Raw genomic sequence first — 17,461 nt, forward strand, 5'->3', positions numbered from 1 at the left:
TGTCATGCACCTGGACATTTAATTGCTGTGTGCCCAGTTTTGAAGAAAAAAGAAGCTCAAGACATCAAAACTCCTGCGGGTGTGGATTAATAAAGTCAGCTTTCCTAGCCAACAAAAACTCAAAGTTGATGTTGATCCGCAGTTTTTGCCATTTATCTCGCGGGGTTTTGTTTCTTTGATGAGGGAAAAGATAAAGTTCCAACCACAATCCTTGGGTGTTTGTCACTCTTTTGTTAAAATCTGTGCTGCCCTTGTCTAATCAAATATATTGTGCTTTAGATATTTTTGTGTGGGGAATAAAAATGAGAGTAAACAAGCCTTTTGTGTATGGTGCACCTATGTTCACCATTAGTTTCGGGACGCATTAAAGTAGCCGTGCGTCTGTGGTTACCAATTGAAGGCGTGGCCTTCATTTATGGTAATGACTTGGCTGGTGGAAAAAGTGTTTCCTCAACCAAAATTTGTTGTTGTCCCAGTTTCGTTTACCTTCGTTGTCGAATTAGTTGTGTTCTTTTTCTAACTTCGTTCGGTGTTTCACTATGGGAATCGCCTCAGCGTGACCCAACTACGGAAGCTCCAATGACATTACGTCTGTCCGTGACAGACAGGTTGAGCCGTGACCGTGGCTCCACCCACCATCCAATAACACGGCCAACCTACCCCTCTCAACTCATTCTCGCTTTCTTCCCGTGTGAAGAACTACAGCAAAGCTCCCTCAGCACATTCAGGCTAGCTTGGCTCTGCTTAACCGTTCGTAGGCGTTCCGTAAAGGAAAACGCCGCTGAACGCAGTACCAGGACGGGCCTGGACTGTGCTGGGTAAGTGCTTCGAAAGAAGCCTTTTTCAGTTATACAAGCGTTCGAAGCAGCTATCGCGTAAAGGCGGGCGGCTTTTATAGCTACTTTGTTTTAATTAACAGAGTAACTAACGTTTGTGTTGGCTAAGCTAACGCGTAACGGCGGGCTTGGTGGTTGCATAGCGGTACATCGCTAGCATAAACAGTTGGTAAAGTTCGGCTAACGTGTCGCGGCGAGCGGACTTTATCTTCAGTTTTATAGCTAACGTGTTACGACGAGCTATAATAAGCTTTCGGCATGGCTACGGCTCCCACCCCCACCAAAGGGTCGGAATCGACAGTTAAAGAGGCTGTATCCCGCCTGTGCCCAGCGTCATGCGGGGCCTCTATTTCAGGCAGGGACCCACACCCTATGTGCATCGCTTGTATGGGCGCTAAACACGCTCAAGCGTCGCTGGCTGACCCTCAGGGGTGCCAGCACTGCTCGTCGATGCCAGAAAAAATCCTGGAAAGGCGGCTTAGAGTAGCTGTAGCTAACAGCCAGGACCCATGCCTCTCATCACCTTCAGCTGTTGCAGCAGGTGAAAACCATCAGCCGCGAGCCTCTAAGAGCTGGGCGGACATGATGGAGGAAGAGTCCTCGCCCATGCCCCCTCTGTTTGAGGGTCTCATGGAGAGCAGGGAACTCGAAAGAGGCTTGGAGGAAACAGAGGGTGACGCAAACTCTGACCTCCTCGACCTGGAAGACATGGAAGAAGAGGAAGATGATGTCTTCCCGGCTCAACTGTCCAGGCCGCCCAGTGGAGCGGACATCGCCTCCCCTGGGGACAGTGACCTGTATGATGTGTGCAAACGGGCTGCTTTAAAGCTGAACATCCCCTGGCCCGCAGTCCAGGATGCAGGCCATACAGAACGTGACTTATATGAAAGGAAGAGACTGCCACCAGTCTTACCTTCAACATAACAGCTTTTACCAGCTGTTCCAGCATGCATGAGAGAAAGAGCCGTTTCTGGTCTAGTCCATTCAAGAGCAAGCTCCCCACTAAGGGCTTCTCTAAGTTGGAGATACAGGGGATGGGTGAGTTGGGGCTGGCCGAACCCCCAACAGTGGAGCCTTCAGTGGCTTACCATCTTCACCCTAACCGCAGATCGGTGTCAGCATCTTCTCACTTCCAGGTAAAATAGATCGCCTCACTGCATCTATTTACCAAAGAATGTACAAATATGCTGGACAATCAGTGTGCTCGCTTAACGCAGTTACACTGTTGTCAGCCTATCAGGGTGAAATCTTGGAGGAGATGGGTCGTCAGCTGGACTCGGGGACACCAAACCCCACCCTTTGGGATGAGATTTGTGTGGTGAACGATCTTATCCTACGCTCCTCTAGAGGAGCCGTTCAAGGCTGTGGTCGTGTCATGGGACTGGCAGTCTCAGGGGAGAGGGCCTTATGGCTAAACCTGTCAGGCCTAAGTGACGCCCAAAAGGCTGAAATTATGGATTCGACCTATGACCCATCAAAAGGTCTATTTGGCCCCTCCCTGGAGAAAATGAGGGAAATAAGTACCCTCAGAAAACAGGAAGGAGAGGCTTTCAACCTTTGTTTGCCTCGTAAACCTAGTCAAACTCCTCCACCAGGACCAAGACCTGGCTTTGCTGCTGCTGCTGCAGTGAGAGGACGGCAGGGTGGACCTAGGGCTCCAAGGAGGCCTGCCACACAACCTCCCCAGCAAAATAAATCTGAGAACCCAAAGCCATGGGGTAAGCATTCTTTTGCAGCGGCCGCTGCAAAAAATCGTCCATCTTACCCCGGGGAGGGGAAAAAGAAGCGGGCCACCTAGCCCCTGTCTTTTTTCCACGACTTCTTCATCAGAAGAGGGGGTTTTCAGACAGCAGTGCAAATCCTCCTGTCCGGTGTTCAAATTCTCCTGTGGTTCCCAGTTCATCAGGAGTCCTGTTAAATTCTCCCCCTCGTGTTCAGAGAGAGGAAATTTGGAGACAGACAACACAGTGTTTTCCAGCACTTCAAAACTGTCATGTCACCCTTCACAGCACTTTGTCAGTGTCACCAAGCACTCACCAGTGCCCCTTCACACATTTTTCTGTTCTGGGGGAATCAAGGGAAATAAAAGAAGCTTTTCTGCAACCAGGCATGATGCCAAGGGCAGAAAGCCCCCCACGAAAAAAGAAGAAAATTGCAAAAATGAATCCATGTCACCCCCCTCTGTACCCAACAGAGGGAGCTGGCGCTCTCTGCATGAGAGCACAGCTCAGCTGTGCAGAGGGGATGACGTCACCCAACATGGCAGGCAGCCTCTCTGCGCAGGCAGAGGAGTGGCGCGCATGCGCAGTCTCCCCGTGGGTTTTGACCACAATTTCCAGGGGGTACAGACTGCAGTTCGCTGTGAGACCTCCGAGATTCAACGGAGTGCTCGTTTCAGTGGCCAATGGGGATTCGGCGCAGGTCCTGGAGGACGAGATCGCATCCCTGTTAGCCAAACAAGCAATCAGAGTGGTGCCGGAAGAAGAGGTTCGTCAAGGCTTCTACTCACGCTATTTTCTCATTCCAAAGAAAGACGGCGTGTCATTACGGCCCATACTGGACCTGCGTGTGTTAAACAAACACTTACGCAAGTACACATTCAGAATGTTGACACACAAGACGCTATGTCGCTCCATTCGCCCGGAGGATTGGTTTGTAACTATCGACCTCTCCGATGCATATTTTCACATAGCCATTTACCCCCCACACAGAAAGTTTCTCAGGTTTGCTTACCAGGGCACAGCCTACGAGTATCAAACTGTCCCGTTCGGGCTGTCATTAGCCCCGAGGGTGTTCAGCAAGTGTGTGGAGGCGGCGCTGTCTCCAGTGAGATCGAGCGGCATCAGAATTTTTTCGACATAGACGATTACCTCATTTGCTCTCGATCGAGATCAGGCAATCAGCGACTCTCGGGTGGTGTTAACCCACCTCATCAACCTGGGGTTCAGAATAAACCAGACGAAAAGTCGTTTAATTCCCGTGCAATGCACGGAGTATTTGGGTCTCAAAATAAACTCCCTCTCCTACCGCGTTACGTTATCGGAGGAGAGAACCCTGTCATTCGCTCAGTGCATGGCGTATTTCCAGCTGGGGAAATTCGTTCCATTCAGACTTTGCCTAAGGCTCCTCGGCCTCATGGCGTCAGTGATTTCCGTTGTCCATCTGGGACTGTTACGGATGAGGGATTTTCAGCGGTGGGTCGCTTCGCTACGCCTATGTCCCCGCCGTCATCTGTACCGCAGGGTGAGAATAACACCCGCATGTGTGGTGGCTCTCCGACCATGGGGAGACCCGGCCGTCTTCACGGTGGGCGTGCCCCTGGGTGCGGTATCATCCAGGGTTATCCTGACCACGGATGCGTCTATGACGGGCTGGGGTGCAACTATGATGGGCAGAGCTGTGAACGGTGTATGGTCGAAAAGAATGGCACGGCTCCACATCAACATGCTGGAACTACACGCTGTATTCCTAGCTTTGAAGCATTTCATGCCTTTGATGGTTGGTCACCATGTCTTGGTAAAGACAGACAATTCCACAGTGGTGGCGTATATCAACCGTCAGGGTGGGACCCGATCCATTCAGTTACACAAATTGGCCAGGGAAATAATCATGTGGAGCAGCACCAGATTTCTATCGGTTCGCGCAACGCATGTACCAGGAATTTTGAACAGAGGGGCCGATCTGTTATCCAGAGGCAACCCCCTTTACGGAGAGTGGAAGCTGCACCCTCAAGTGATGGAGCAGATCTGGCAGAGGTACGGACAGGCTGCCGTAGATCTCTTCGCCTCATGGGAAAACGCTCATTGCCCACTGTTTTTCTCCCTGTCGGACCGAGACGCACCACTGGGCGTGGACGCGCTGGCTCACTCATGGCCGAATGTGTTGCTCTATGCATTCCCCCCTCTGAGTCTGATATCCCCAACTCTAATCAGAGTGAGGGAACAGGGCCTGTCCCTAATTCTGGTGGCCCCATGGTGGCCATCGAAGCCTTGGGTGGCAGAAATAATCCAAGTTCTGTCAGCACAACCATGGCGGCTTCCCATTCGCAGGGACCTTCTGTCTCAAGCTCAGGGGGAGATCTATCATCCACATCCAGATCGTCTGGCTCTCTGGGCCTGGCCCGTGAAAGGTGGAACCTAAATGCAACAGGTCTCCCTCCAGAGGTCATCGACACCATCCAGAATTCAAGGGCTCCTTCAACTCGTTCACTTTACAGTGGTAAATGGCGAGTTTTTGAGGAGTGGTGTGTGGCGAGACAGGCTATTCCATTTCAGTGTTCGGTGGTGGAGGTTCTCTGTTTTCTACAGAGTTTGTTGGAAAAGGGCAAGGCCTTTTCTACTATTAAGGTTTATTTAGCTGCAATCTCAGCTTGTCATGTGGGATTTAGTGATAAACCTGTGGGGCAGCACCCCTTGGTGTGCCGTTTCATGAAGGGGGCACGACGTAAGCTGCCCACCTCTAGGCGTTTCATGCCATTATGGGACCTCACTCTGGTACTGGAGGCCCTTTGCCATCATCCCTTTGAGCCTTTGGAGGGTATTGGTATGAAATTTCTTACATTAAAAACGGCACTGCTCTTAGCGTTAACTACTGCTAAGAGAGTGGGTGAGTTACATGCACTGTCTGTCAGTCCTTCTTGCCTACAGTGGGCACCGGGGGTCTCCAAAGTGTGCTTGAGACCCAATCCTGCTTTTGTGCCCAAGGTGATGGAAACATCATACAGGTGTTCGATGGTGGAACTGTTGGCATTCCATCCACCTCCTTTCTCTTCAGCAGAAGAGAAAAGGCTTAATTGCTTATGTCCGGTGAGGACTTTGAGGGCTTATGTTGACAGGACAGCTGACTTTAGAAGAGCTGATAACCTGTTCGTGTCTTGGGCCACTTCTCATAAGGGCAAACCTATTTCTCGCCAAAGGTTAGCGCACTGGATTGTGGAGGCTATCTCTCTGGCATATAGATGCTCAGGGTCAGAGCCACCAGAAGGGGTGAGGGCCCATTCTACCAGGGGCATGGCCACCTCGTGGGCTTTGTTCCGCGGTGTGTCCGTCCAGGACATCTGTGCTGCAGCTAGTTGGGCTACACCGCACACGTTTGTGAGGTTTTACAGGCTGGATGTGGCCCAGTCATCATTAGCGCACACGGTGCTTGGGGTTGACTCATCAGGCTCCGCCTGAGTCCTGGATTGTATTAATTGCTGCCAAGCATTGCTTCGGGGTCAGCATGCAATTCGGGAGTTGGCCATATCTCCCATAGTGAAACACCGAACGAAGTTAGAAAAAGAGCGTTGGGTTACTTGACGTAATCCCTGGTTCTTTGATAACAGAGTGAGGTGTTTCACCAACACATCCCTTCTTGCATGGGCACGGAAAGAAACCTGCTTAGAATGAGTTGAGAGGGGTAGGTTGGCCGTGTTATTGGATGGTGGGTGGAGCCACGGTCACGGCTCAACCTGTCTGTCACGGACAGACGTAATGTCATTGGAGCTTCCGTAGTTGGGTCACGCTGAGGCGATTCCCATAGTGAAACACCTCACTCTGTTATCAAAGAACCAGGGATTACGTCAAGTAACCCAACGTTTCGGATGCGTTTCTTGCGTGTATTTATGCGCGCGCAAGCTCGTAAAATAGGTAAAATTCGTAGATTGGTCTGGGTCATTTAGGGCTACATTCGATTAAATTGGCTTTGTTCAGAATGACTGTAAAATGTCGGACTGTGGCGTCTCAAATTATTCCTTTAGCTATAACGGAGTGTGAATATTAAGTAGATGTTTGATTAAGGCGCAGCAGAATGATCAGTTACTGATTTCGGTTGCTGTGGCAGATGAGAGTGGATTTAAAGCCCAGGTGACATATGTTATTAAAATGTGTTCTGATTAAGTCTTGGCACCTAGACTCGTGTGATTTGTATAGAAATTAAGAAAAGCTTTACGTCGATTTTGGGAAGGTGTGGTTGTTATCGCGGGTTTTGTAGAAATTTTTTTTAGCTGTAGTTCGTTCGCTGAAATCTTTTTAACTCATTGGAATTAAAACACTTAGGGGTGTGTTTAATTCTTGTGAATGGGGGTGTTACGACTGGGGTCGTTTGACCTAATTATGTACCTGAGTGCAGGTGTTTTTTTTTCTTATTTGATTGGTGCCTGGAGGACGGCGGGGGACGTCCGATTGGTCGCTTCCTGGAGAGGATGGATAAAAGCTGGTGACGCGGACTTCCTGGGGTTCCATCCTCAGCCCATCCCTATCGACCACACTGTTTGTAACGTTTCGGAGTTTGTAGGAGTGAGCTGCCGTTTCTGTTTTCTTAGTTTTCTCCTGTTTTGTTTTAGTTAGGGAGGTAAGATTTTGTCATTTGGTTTATTTACTTTTAATTAGGTAAGTTGGTTTATATTCAGATAGTTTTTTTGTTTGTTGTTTTCGGCGTTAACTCACTCCGAGGTTATACGCTCAACTCCTTGTAAATTGAAAATACATCTCTTTACAATAAATATCATATAAAATGTTCAACTTTGTGTGTTGGTTGCTGGGGATCTGAAGAGGATGGATCCTTTATGTTGCGATCTGGCCTCGCCTAGACGGGTCGTAACAAGTAGCTAAAGCCTTTCCTCTGCATACATCCCCCAGAATGCTGTGCGGTGTTGTATCAGACTTCAGTGAAATTTTTAAATACTCTATCAGACATATTTTCTATTGATACTGATCATGTGTCTATTATGATAGGCAATGTCATTGATTTATTGCCCAGCCCTATATTCTGGATTATTTATCTCTTAAATTCAAAGTAAAATGCAGCAGTGCAGATTAACTAATGGCTATGCAGTGAGTTGTGGAACATGTTCTCACTTTGGGATGTTGTCTGTGTTGATGATGGTGGAAGAGTCCAGGAGCTTCTTCAGCTTCTTGGGTTTCAGGGCTTGTGGGAAGTGTTGCAGCGCCACCAGAAGCAGCTGCATCTGCTCCGGGGTCCTGAAGGCCGATGCCAGGTCGGCCTCCAGAGCGCTCAGCAGAACCTCCTCAAATACCTCTTCCGGTATCTGTGGGCCCCGAAAACAGCAGCTTAAAGAAGGAGAACGGGTCATAGTGGTGGGACGGTGAAGCTGCTACCGTTACCTCAGTGAGGATGTCAGTCATGGTTTTGCTGGGCAGGTCCTTCAGGTGCTGCTTGTGCTGGATCAAACACTGAAGGAGCTGCACACATCCCAGCACCACCTGGGGTTCCTGCAGAGTAAAGCAAACACGCTCAAAAGCTTTTGGATATACGGGCTAAATCACTGTTTTACAAAGTCAGGGCCTCAGAGATGGAGGGAAGAAAACAATTTAATCCAACAAATGTTTTAATTATGATGGAATAGTAAGGCTACACTAATTTTAAAAAAAAATTCTATCAGAATAAAGTATAATTTATTCTCGTATTGTCACGACTTTATTCTTGTATTATTTTGACGTTATTCTCGTAATATTACAAGATTGTTCTTGTGTTAATTTGACTTTATTTGCTTTTATGGACAAACTAAGTAGCAGACTTACTTTGACGAGGCGTCCCGACTGATGGAGGGCAATGACGCCAAACAGATTCCCAAACATGGCATTTCTGGCAAGTTTCTAGAGAGCAAAAACACGGTTTAGCTGTCTAAACATCCTTTAAATGAATGTTTCTGTGCCAAATGAAGTCCAAAAGATCAAAATGTACCCTTTTTGCAGCCTGTAAGTTGTGTTTTTCTTTGATTTTGTCAAGTATGCTCTGCAGGGAAATGTCTTCAAAGGCACTCAACACCTTAGGGAGAAGAAAACTCATAGGTTTGACTCTTTACGTTCTTCTAATCTCTAAAATTTAAATGGATTTTATTAGTTTTGTCTCTAAATTTGATCAGTTTTTAGCAACTATATAGTTGGAAAATTAACAGAATTGTATCAATTTCCTTTTTGTACCACAGGACTCAGGCCGGCGGTCCACTCACCTGTCCCAGAGCCAGGCTGAACCCGGGTCGGGCCGTCTCCCGGGTGTGGGCAAGGCCATCCACCAGCCTTTTAAATGTGTATTCCAACTCATCAGCCTGCAGCAAAAACAGCAACCAGGATATCTTAATTTACTCCTGACTTCACGATTACTCTTTGAACAATTTTATCTTTCTTCATTCTTAAATTTAAATCTCTATGAGATTTTGTCAAAAACAAACAAATACATTTTATTAATTGAATTTTCACAATGCCTGTATTTTTTTGGGTTGTGTACATTTATCATATTGTTTAGCATTTAGTGTGATGAATGTCTTGATGACTGCGATGATCATTTTGATTTGTTGTTGTCACAGTAAATTCCATTTGTTGTGAAACTCCCCCACAACTGTCCATATTGACAGGATTGTTAGTTTCAATATTTTCTGCACTGTTTGTTGCAATAAATAATTAATCGATTAATCACATAATAAGTTCAGAGAGCTTAATAATGTTAATTTAGATGATAAATATATTTTTTAATAATGTTGTGTATGGTTTAAATTTATCCCTGAATAAATTTAAATTTGTTCCTAACTAAATTTAAATCATACATATATAGATAAATGTATGTATGGCTTCACTAGGTAATAGTAATTTCTTTTTTTTTATGTTTTGGGTGGTTGTGTTTTATTTTTTATATTAAGAATGTCTTCCAGTCCTATTGTGGAGTGTTCTGTATAAAATTAAAGTTTTCTAGTCTTTGAAAGGGAAAGTTTATATTTTTATGCCATTATCATTATATTAATTGAAAATCGTATTAAAAGCAAAAATGTTATTGTTTATCAAAATATTTTCTGGGACAATTCATCATCAAGCAAAATTTGTTATCTTGACAGGCCTAAATGAAAGAATCAATAATTATCAATAAATTTGAAAACATGACTAAATGCAATTATATTTTGCAGTGCAGTGATATAATACTAACTTCTTTATAGAATTGAGTGGAGTTCAAAAGCAGCATATTACAAATGGAAATGTTTTTCAATAGCATTATTTGTTAGCAGGGGTAGCCCTGCTACAGTTGCAGCCATACCATTACCTAAAAAAAGTAATAAATAGTTTTTATCGCCACTTTTATCAATAGTACCACAAAATATCGTGATAAAACTTTAAATCCATATCGTCCACCCTTAGGTAAAACTTCGGCCTAGTCTCTAGTACTCTGTAGGCACTCACAGTTTCATTCACTCTAAACACCTTCCCTGTTTAAAAAGCTAAACAGGAAAGCTTTATTTCAAAATGCAGAAGGTGTTTTTAGAATGGGATACAGTTTACTTAAATCATACACAGGTAAAAAAAAAACAAAAAAAAAAAAACCAATACAATCCCCATTTTTCAGTTATTTGTAATAAAAATGTCTTCTCCTTTTGGCCTTTTCTCTGTATCTAGTCTTATTATTTTGCCATGCTTTAATGTATTTGCGTTCTCTTGGATAATCATAGTATTTATGTATTGTTGTTTATATATTTTGTATCAGGAACTCAAACTTTACTCGATTAGAAACGCATCTTGTTTAAATTATCATCTTATTTTCCTTTCCTGTTAACATTTAACTACATCACTATTTACAGTGATGTTTAATGTTTTTCCGGCGGGTTTTCAGACAGAATAGTTACCTAATTTCAACAGCGGCGAAGTTTGAAAACTGTCCTGGAGGACATGGTGGGTGTCTCTCACCTTGTTTTCTGTTTTCAGGTACTGGATCAAGTTCTCCACCGCCTGCAGCCGGACCTCCTGGTCCGGGTTAGCCAGGTCCCAGAAGAAGTCGAGGAAGACGCGGTTCTGTTGTAGAATCCCAGCCGGCCGAAGCGGCTCCGCTGAACTCACCGAAACTTCCTTCATTTCCACAGACATCACCTCTGACATCCAGCATGGGCTGCTGGTCATGCTACTCAACAACGTGCAGCAAGCACAAGAACCACATCCGGGTCGAATCAGAGTGGGGTGTGCATCATATACAGGCCATCACATATAGCTGCGCGGCGCACAGGCGGGGTTAGACGTAATCTTTGTACGTCGGCATATTAGAGCCACTCCAGATAGAAAACAAAGGAAGAGTACATTTCTGCCAACAAAACTCATGAATTTTGAATTTAAGTTGTCTAGCAAAAGACAAGGAAATTTCAGTTTTAAGATTTTGTTTTAATTAACCTAAGAAATTTTCAGTAAATAATAATAAGACATTTCTGAGTTTCAAAAAATGCTCAACTAACCCCCGCGACCCGACCCCGGATAAGCGGAAGAAAATGGATGGATGGATGAAAAACGCTCAACTTTTGAAACTGAAATTTCCGTATTTTATCTAGAAAATGTTTTGAGTCTTTTGTTGGAAATGTGCTTTGGCCCTAATAAGCCATTGTAAATCATTGTTTATTTATCATAATCATAAATCACTTATGATTTAATCATAAATAAATCATAAGTGATTTATTTATGCATAAATCATATACATAAGTAAATGCATATGATTTATGCATATCACTCAAAGTGATAAGCATATGCATAAATGTGCATATCACTATAGTGAGTTGCATAAATATTCATCACTGAACTGTAGGAATCCAAGGAGCATGTTGGTAAAAAAAAAAATCCAGATCTTCCAAAAATGAAATTTTCAAAAATGTAATTAATCAATGCCATTTTTGTCATTTTGATGCTCATCAAGAAATTAACACAGTACTATGTTTGAACACACTGCCTTTAATGCTTCTATAAAAACATAATTTTATTAAAACCGCATGCAGATTTGAATATTTTTGTGGCAGAAAAAGAACTTATGTGGCTGTTTCTGCATTGCTTCACTCGACAGGAGCAGCTAACACGGTGTCCAGAGCGCTCTGAGCCTCTCTGATCTGCTGCTGGAGTCTCTGCTTCATGGCCTCGTTTTGAGCCTTCTTCAGCATGTCTTGCATGTCCCTGATGGCCGCCCGGTAACCCGGCGCATTGTGAAACACACGGATGGCCTTGTCTCCGCTACATGCCAGGAAGCGGCTGTTGATATCAAATCTGAGGTCAGTGATCCCCTGGCTATGGACGCTGCGCAGTTCCTCTTCCAGCTTCCCAGTGGTCGCGTCGAACATTGCCACGTTGCAGCCATCACTGATGGCGACCACCCGGCCATCCGGAGACAAGGCCACCCTGCTGCCATCAGAGGAGGAGCAGGACACTGTCCTGAGGAGGTACGGGTCTTGCTGCTTCTTGTACTCCACATCTGTGTTCCACAGCTTCCACGTTCCGTCCTTAGACACAGTCACCATTCTGATCAGAAAAAGAAAAACAAAGTTGGTTGCTAAACTTTTTAGACACCTTTTCTTATTTATGCTTCCTTGAACAGGTTAGGATAGGTCTATGGGCTATACAAAACATGTTCATTACATTTTTTTTATATACACAAAATATCTTTTAGATAAGAATTAAGTTTGTTCATTTCTGCCTATTTTGAGCTCCTTTCAAAATGAGCTGTTTTATAGCCTCTTGTCACCAAGTCCAAATAAGCTGCTGGTGGTCACTCTCTTCAACTCAATGTTTACATTCACACGTGGAAATGGCTGCAAACAGATGTGCATTAATGCAAACCATACATCTTTGAAAAACAGAAGTGGAGCCTCCTGCACAACCAACATGAAATCAACAAGTGGTTTCTGGATGGTAAGTCAACCTCAAAACACTTGTCTTTTGCAGAAGCAATTGTACAGCGCTTAGAGTAATAAAACCAGATGACCAAAATCGTTGGAGTTCAGTTTGGGTTGCTAGATGAGGAGCAGAGCCAGCTAATTTGTGAAGTCACATTCTGAAGGTTTTTGAGATGGCTCATTTTCCAGACATCAAAAATATTATTGCCAAAACTAGTTGGGTCTTTGTTAAGCGCTTGAGCCGTTTTCAGAAGCAGTTGAGACCTATATAGAAGAACGCACATGAATTTTGCATAATGCATTAGGGAGGGATTTCTGAAACATGCATGGAAGAATTAAAGCAGGACTCTAGGTATGTTTTTAATGAGGGGTGAACTTTATAACATATTATTTTAGTGCCTCCCATGATTGCAGCCTCAATCATTACACTACCCCCTTAAAGTAGCTTACTGTCAATATATTGATACAGAAAGAAAAATTACAATAAAAAAAGAAAATGTGTTTTTTATAAATGCTGCATTATTTATCTTATCCAACAATGCAAAGATCTTAATTACAAACCCTTATTACCTGTGAGAGTCATTGGAAAAATCCAATGCATGAACTCCTGCAGAGTGGCCCTTCAGGTCGAATGCTCTGGCTACCTCTCTGAACTCTCCTCCTTTTCCAAAGCAAACTTCCCAAACTTTCACGTCTGGAGTGAAGCCGCAGGATGCTACAAACCTGAAGACGAGGGCAGAGAGAAGACGGACTCACCAAGTTTTGGTTCTCCATGGTGAGCACCAGTATCCTAACCAAGTACTGCAGTAAATGTTTCAAGTCTTTTTTGTTGTGTTGAGCCTGACCTGCCGCAGGGGGAGACAGCTGCATAAGAATTGGTCATCTGATTGGTGTTGATGGAGGCCAGGAGCTCTCCCTTCAGGTCCCAGATCAGGATGGTGGTATCTGTTGAGGCACTCATGATGAATTTACCTGCAGAGAAGAAACAATAAGGAGCCTTATATTTGTGGAAAAATCTCCATATTCAGTTCTTTCCATCACAAAATAGTACAATGTGGCGTGTTCTGATGTGTTCCTTACCTGTCTCCGCAATTCCGATGTTAACTATTGGGGTCTTGTGTTTCTGGGGGAAATCCTCTGAGGCGGCCTTGAAGCTGAAGGTACCATCATCCTTCTTGATCATCTTGAAGATACGAATAGCATCTCCATTGGCAAGCCAGGTGATGAAAGCCCTGCAGGATAAAACTGAGTGTCGGTGAAGAATTCAAACATGTTTGAATGATGACAGAAAAAAAGTAGTACATTTTTGGCAAAAAGCTTAGAAATCTTTAGATTAATTTCAGAAATTTTCTAGAAAAAAAACAAGGAAATTTCTGAGCTACAAGAGTTCAAAGCTTTTATTGTTTTAAGGTTTCAGTGGCTCTAGTGGCCTTTATTTGAGAGTGGTCAGACAGGAAAATGACTAATGAGAGAGGGGGAAGACATGTGGCAAAGGTCATTAGGTCAAGACTCAGCCATGTACACCCCTGTGTACATGGTGGTGCTTTACCCATGCACTACTGCAGCACTTCAAAAGTAAAAAATCTGCTAGAAAAGAACATTTTTATATTATTCTCAGAAATATTCTTTCACAATCCTCTGGTTGTGAGAGCATTTCTATTTCTATTGGTTTTGTTTTTACTTTTTTGGTTGTTTTTTTATTTTGGATATTTAAAATATCTTCCGGTTCCAGCATGAAGTGTTCTTTACAAAACTAAAGTTTATTGGTCTTTGAAAGGAACTTGCATCATTATGCAATGATTTGGAAATAGTCTAAAAAAAAGAAACCAATATTATTATTTATCACAGTAATTACTAGGACAATTAATCATCCAGTAAATTGTGTTATCATAACAGGCAAATGCCACACTATGTTTAAAAGCAAACTTTACAGCTCTAGGTAAAAGTGAGCTGTCATTTCCAGTGTGTTTTTTCCACAAGTTGTTCCAGTATTTAAAGGTTAGAGGCAGGAATGTCCTGCTTGACATGAGTTACTATAGTCTGGAAAAAGAAGTAGACCTGGAGTCTGGGCTGAAGCGAACCAGCGTGGCATGATCCAGCTCCACGTTAGCTCTCAGACACTTGTGTTCCCGCTCGAGGAAGTCCTTGGTGCTCCAGATCCGGATGGTGCGGTCATCGGCGCAGGATGCCAGGTATTTCCCATTACTGCTGAAATCCAGGCTTGTCACATTCCCGCTATGGCCCTGAGAAGCACAAGATACAAAGATTAAACGCATGCATAGTATGTTACATTTAAGGCTGAAATAATTAATCTGATTAGTTGGGTATGGAGCTTTGCACGGTTGACCTTCAGATCCTCCGGTTGCGAGAGCAGGGGATGGGTCAGCTCTCATGCTGACCCTCACAAGATATCGCCCACTGGTGAAGTCATTAACTTATCGGATGAAATTTGGAGTGCAAATTACACAATTTTGCATAAATGGCTTAAGTGAAAACTACCAATGTAGCCTTCTTTTTGTTTAGGTCTACAAAAAATAACAATAAAGAACACCTGTGGTTAGTGTTTGAGGTTTATCCGGATGGTTTAGTTTCACCTTCAGTGAAGCTGCCAGCAGAGGATGGCTGAAGTTGTGCTGTGCTGGTTTGTCTTTGCGGCTCCGCTGCTTGTCTTGCTTCTGCTTCTTAGACGGTGGGCCCTTCGCAGCATTGGCTTCAGCTAGAGCACAAGAAGTTGTGCAACGTGATATTTTTAATGGCTGCTATGACTAATTTATTTCAGTTTATGAATAATTTGTTTGCGAATTTGTTGTTCTAAACTCAAATTTCCAAACAAACCACTGCAAATTACTTAGTCAAATCTCAACGAATTACGTTGGAGTTTATCATATTTAAACAAGAGTTTTATTGCACATTATTTCCTATTACATAAACACAGGTTTTAATGAACGTTCACTACCAGTCATTCTGAACTTTTTCATGAATGGAGAAAGAGCTGTCACGCACCAGAAAGCTGTGATCTCATTGGTCCGTTAATAAAACATTTCACTATTGGCTAGAAGCAGGTCACAGAAAGTTAGTTTATTTCTTTTTGATACATTTATAAAAATTAAGAATTAATATTTAGCACAAAATCCCAATGCTTTACATAGTGAATGGATATAAGAATGAATGGGTGCTCAATCAGCGGACTCATACAGAACTGGAAGTCAGTCAGCACTGCCGATTTTGGCTACATGAGCTCCGCGGTTCTCTCACCTGAACTCTCCGCAGCCTGCTCAGTTTCCTCCTTTATGTCTTCTTTTCTTCTTCCCACCGCTAAAGCGACCAGAATACCCAAAGCACCTAATAATAAAGTCAGGGCAACTAATGCTCCTATCTCCATATTGAAATATTCCTGCCACGTAATTTTTTTACAATGCTAACAGTTAGCCCATTATAATAGGACAAGACGCATGCGCTAGATTGTCATATTTGAGTGTTGCATTCAAGGGCACTAAATTCAACTCGTAAACACAAGTACTACAATGAGAGAATGTTTTATTTTTATCACATCAGCTTCGAATGATTTCAGACACTGCTTGTCTTGCTTCTGCTATGAAGAATATTTTAAATGGTTTTTTTTTGTTGTTGTTTTGCTGTGTTTCCATGTTAAATAGGTTAGGGAAACTCTCAGCAAATAGCTTTCTAAATAAGGAATAACTTTTAAAATATATTTTAATAACGTTCATACATAATATGCAGAAATTCTGCGCAATAGTTCCAATTTGACTCACTCGACGTAATTTCTTGTTGCAGATTTTGACTTGTCAAAAATGGCCATTTATGATCTTTCGTAAATACATCATAAACACCCATTGAAATCTGCAGTGCCACCTAACGGACAGGAATGTAACTGTAAAAACATTTTTCCCACTAGCAGTGCGATATTGACACCATTTCTGCTAAAATAAACTAAAAAGCAGTAAGTAAAATTACATATTCCTAAGAAAAGGTTTTCTATTTATTGGATGGTTTAACACTGAAACATATCAACTGTTATAGTTACAGTGTTATATTTACAAACTTCTGTTTTTCACACAATTTCAAAATACTAATTTATAGAAATTAACAGGAAAGAACGTTGACAGAAATGCAAGTACTTATCGCTGATATCTGCCCTTTCTAAAACATGTTTTAGAAACAGATTTCTAAAACCTATTTCAAAAGTGTTTTGGTTCACATTTTAATAGAAAATGTCACTGAACCTATAATAACTATATATATATATATATATATATATATATATATATATATATATATATATATATATATATATATATATATATATATATATATATATATATATATATATATATATATTTTTTTTTTTTTTTTTATATATATATATATATATATATATATATATATATATATATATATATATATATATATGTATCAGGCTTTAAAGACTGCGGTAGTTAAACCACTTCTCAAAAAGCATAATCTAGACCCATCAAATTTAAGCAATTATCGACCAATATCTAACTTACCTTTTCTGTCTAAAATACTAGAAAAAATTGTTTTTCAGCAAATTAATAGCTTTTTGGCCCTGAACAACTGTTTTGATGTCCATCAATCAGGCTTCCGTCAACATCACAGCACTGAAACTGCGCTGGTCAAAATATTCAATGACCTCCGTCTAAACACTGACCGTAATAAAATATCAATATTAGTTTTACTTGACCTGAGTGCTGCCTTTGACACAGTCGATCATGAAATTCTATTATCACGATTAGAAAACTGGGTTGGCATTTCCTGTATAGCACTCAACTGGCTTAAATCCTACCTGTCCAATAGAACTTTCTGTGTGTCCACAGGCAATTTTAAATCCAAACTGAATGAAATTACATATGGAGTTCCCCAAGGCTCCATCCTGGGGCCGCTTCTTTTTAATATCTATATGCTTCCATTAATTCAAATTATACGAAATAATAAGATAGAATACCACAATTATGCCGACGAC

At 42.6% G+C, this 17,461-nt stretch overlaps 2 protein-coding genes across 2 annotated transcripts in view; both read right to left on the reverse strand.

The window, feature by feature from the left end:
• mybbp1a (MYB binding protein (P160) 1a) overlaps positions 1 to 10,767 on the reverse strand; it is a 56,411-nt gene extending 45,644 nt beyond the window's left edge. Inside the window, exons 1-6 of the mRNA XM_044141567.1 lie at positions 10,505 to 10,767; positions 8,788 to 8,883; positions 8,520 to 8,603; positions 8,357 to 8,431; positions 7,940 to 8,047; positions 7,673 to 7,863 (exon numbers count right to left, since the gene is read on the reverse strand). Of these exons, the coding sequence (XP_043997502.1) occupies positions 7,673 to 7,863; positions 7,940 to 8,047; positions 8,357 to 8,431; positions 8,520 to 8,603; positions 8,788 to 8,883; positions 10,505 to 10,714 (764 nt within the window). The 5' untranslated portion in view covers positions 10,715 to 10,767. The remainder of the gene's footprint in view (positions 1 to 7,672; positions 7,864 to 7,939; positions 8,048 to 8,356; positions 8,432 to 8,519; positions 8,604 to 8,787; positions 8,884 to 10,504) is intronic.
• A 740-nt stretch (positions 10,768 to 11,507) lies between these two features.
• Positions 11,508 to 15,931, reverse strand: tbl2 (transducin beta like 2). Its single transcript, XM_044141568.1, has 7 exons — positions 15,715 to 15,931; positions 15,054 to 15,175; positions 14,518 to 14,702; positions 13,540 to 13,691; positions 13,305 to 13,431; positions 13,030 to 13,182; positions 11,508 to 12,085 (listed from the first exon to the last, which is right to left on the reverse strand). Exons 1-7 carry the CDS (start codon positions 15,839 to 15,841, stop codon positions 11,626 to 11,628), a joined length of 1,326 nt encoding a protein of 441 aa, XP_043997503.1. The 5' UTR covers positions 15,842 to 15,931; the 3' UTR covers positions 11,508 to 11,625.
• Positions 15,932 to 17,461: the final 1,530 nt, after the last annotated feature.

Source organism: Gambusia affinis, linkage group LG15 (assembly GCF_019740435.1).
Source record: "Gambusia affinis linkage group LG15, SWU_Gaff_1.0, whole genome shotgun sequence".
Classification (NCBI taxonomy): Eukaryota; Metazoa; Chordata; class Actinopteri; order Cyprinodontiformes; family Poeciliidae; genus Gambusia; species Gambusia affinis.